Below are 2,752 nucleotides of genomic sequence, written 5' to 3'. Positions count from 1 at the left end.
CTCCCGGACCCTAACGTCCCTGCGCCCCTTGTCACCGTCCCCTCCGGGCCGGCTCTCCTGTTCCCAGCAGGCAGGATCCCGTGGCCTCGGGGCTACTGGTGAAGGACTGTTCACCTCCCCACGGGCTCTGATGGGCAGGGCAGCAGCCGTCCCTCTGCCCACCCCCTGCGCCCCACCATCCCGGCCTCAAGGGACCCTGATTCGATTTCCTCCAATCGCCAGCATGGCCATCTGCCTGGGGTAATTAAATGGTGTTTGAATGGGATCCAGAAATCCCATCGAAAGCGGCCCACGGGGCCGGGCGGGCATCTGCAGGAGCTGGTCCAACCGGCAAAGCTGCCCAGGCCTGACCCCGTGCACCTGGGCGCTGTGGGCGCCGTGGGCGGGGAGCGTTCGGTCCCAAGGCCCAGACAAGGGCACAAATCCAGGTTGCGGGCTCCATCCCAAGTGGGGGGCATGCAGGAGGCAGCTGACCCATGATTCTCATCATTGGTGTTTCCATCTCTCTCGCTTTTCCTCTCTGAAATCAATAAAAATATATATAGCTCTGGCTGGTGTTGCTCAGCGAATAGAGCGTCAGCCTGCGGACTGAAGGGTCCCAGGTTCAATTCCGGTCAAGGGCACAGGCCCGGGTTTCGGGCTCAGTCCCCAATAGGGGGCAGGAGGCAGCTGACCCATGATTCTCATCATTGGTGTTTCCATCTCTCTCGCTTTTCCTCTCTGAAATCAATAAAAATATATATAGCTCTGGCTGGTGTTGCTCAGCGAATAGAGCGTCAGCCTGCGGACTGAAGGGTCCCAGGTTCAATTCCGGTCAAGGGCACAGGCCCGGGTTTCGGGCTCAGTCCCCAATAGGGGGCGTGCAGGAGGCAGCCAATCAATGATTCCCTTTCATCATTGATGTTTCTATCTCTTCCTCTCCCTTCCTCTCTGATATCAATAAAATATTTTATACACACGCACACACGCACACACACACACATATATATATATGACCCCAGGCCACCGTCTGTGGGGGCTCTGGGCCCGGAGCACCTGCCAGCCCCTCCCCAGCCCTCACAGCACAGAGCAGGGGACAGGCTCAGATGGGCTCAGGTGAGCTCAGGCCTGCAGCTCTGAGACAGCTCAGGGCCTGGGCCAGCCCCGGGGCAGGGGCAGGAGGGCGGGAGGCCTGGCTTGGAGGTGGTGGCCGGCGCCCCCGGGCCCCGGGTGGTTGCTGGCTCGGATCTCTCTCTCTCTTCTTCTGCGGGTAAATGTTGGCTTAGGGAGCCGGGCCTGACAAGCAGCTCATTGTGAGGGCCCAGCTGGCAGCCAAGGGCTGGCTTGTGCGGGGGGGAGCCCCGGGGCATTCGCGCCCACCCCACCCCCTTTCGCTTTAGGCATTTTGGGAGGTGCTTTCTGCCAATCCCTCCGCACATGCTCACTGACTCACATCTGGTTGCCATGGCGACGTCGTCATGGCAACGGCTGCTTGGAGGAGGGGGGAGCAGCTGAGGGATGGAGGTAGCCCCCCTCAAACTGATGCCACTTTTCTTCCTTTTTGCAAGGGAACCCTCCTGGCCCCCCACCGGGATCTGGGCTGTGGACCCCCCCTGTGGCTGGTCTGGGGTTCCTGCTACAGGTCCCCGCCCTCCTCAGCGAACTTGGCCTTGCTTGATGCTGCAAGGGGGGATGGGGGAGTGCCAGGAGAGAAACCAGAGCTGCTTCCCAAGAATGTCCGCCAGACCCTGCCTCGGGGAGGGGGCGTCTGAGCTGGAGGTGCTCTGGCCCCCCAGGCCTTGGCGAGGCTCTGGTCTCCTCCAGAACCGAGGCCGGAGCCCGGGAGCGGCCAGGCCTGTCCCTCCGTCCCCACCCCGCTCCCTGCTTTGCCGGGGGCTCCCCTGGAGGCAGGAGTGCGTGCTCATGTCAGCCCGGCCTGGGGGGCGGGGGGCGCTGTCAGGTCCCATTGCTCAGCCTGGGCCCAGTCATGGAAACCCCTCCACCCCCGTCTCGCCTGTCAGGCCGGGCTTACAGGGGGGTTGGATTCACTGACCTGAGATGCTTCCGACAGACGAGTCCACGTCGGTGTCAGCAGCTGTGGTGCCAGGTGGTGCCCATGTTATTGCTGTTATTATTATTATTATTATTTTAAAATAGATTTGTATTGATTTCAGAGAGGAAGGGAGAGGGAGAGAGAGAGAAACAGCAAGGAGGAGAGAGAATCATGGATCGGCTGCCTCCTGCACACCCCACACTGGGATCGAGCCCGCAGTCCAGGCGTGTGCCCTGACCGGGAATCGAACCGTGACCTCCTGGTTCATAGGTCGACGCCAACCCCTGAGCCCTGCCGGCTGGATTTATTATTGTACTTTTACAGAAGCCGCCTCTGTCCTCTGCCTGGGGGAGCGATGGCGGAGCGGGGACGCGTGCACCTAAACTTCCTCCCTTCTCCTCCAGCTTGGGGTTCTGGGGGGGTTGGGGGTGCTGGGGAGTGGAAGTGCAGTGGGGAGACCGGGCGGAGAGCTGACCGGGGCTCCTGCTCCCGGCAGGATCCGGCCGCAGCTGTCCAAGGAGAAGATTGAGGGCTGCCACATCTGCACCTCCGTCACCCCGGGGGAGCCCCAGGTGCTCCTGGGGAAGGACAAGGCCTTCACCTACGACTTTGTCTTCGACCTGGACACCTGGCAGGAGCACGTGTACGCCACCTGCGTGCACAGGCTCATCGAGGGCTGCTTCGAGGGCTACAATGCCACGGTGCTGGCCTACGGGCAGG

The 2,752-nt window shown here is 61.8% G+C and overlaps 1 protein-coding gene across 1 annotated transcript in view; it reads left to right on the top strand.

Annotated features, from left to right (window-relative positions):
- KIF21B (kinesin family member 21B) overlaps positions 1-2,752 on the top strand; it is a 74,244-nt gene that overhangs the window by 11,420 nt on the left and 60,072 nt on the right. Inside the window, 1 exon segment of the mRNA XM_015568449.1 lies at positions 2,437-2,747. Coding sequence (XP_015423935.1) covers positions 2,437-2,747 — 311 coding nt within the window.

This window comes from Myotis davidii, unplaced genomic scaffold, assembly GCF_000327345.1.
Source record: "Myotis davidii unplaced genomic scaffold, ASM32734v1 scaffold685, whole genome shotgun sequence".
NCBI lineage: Eukaryota > Metazoa > Chordata > Mammalia > Chiroptera > Vespertilionidae > Myotis > Myotis davidii.
Note: the sequence above shows the minus strand (reverse complement) of the source record. Positions and strands in the feature narration are given on the sequence as shown.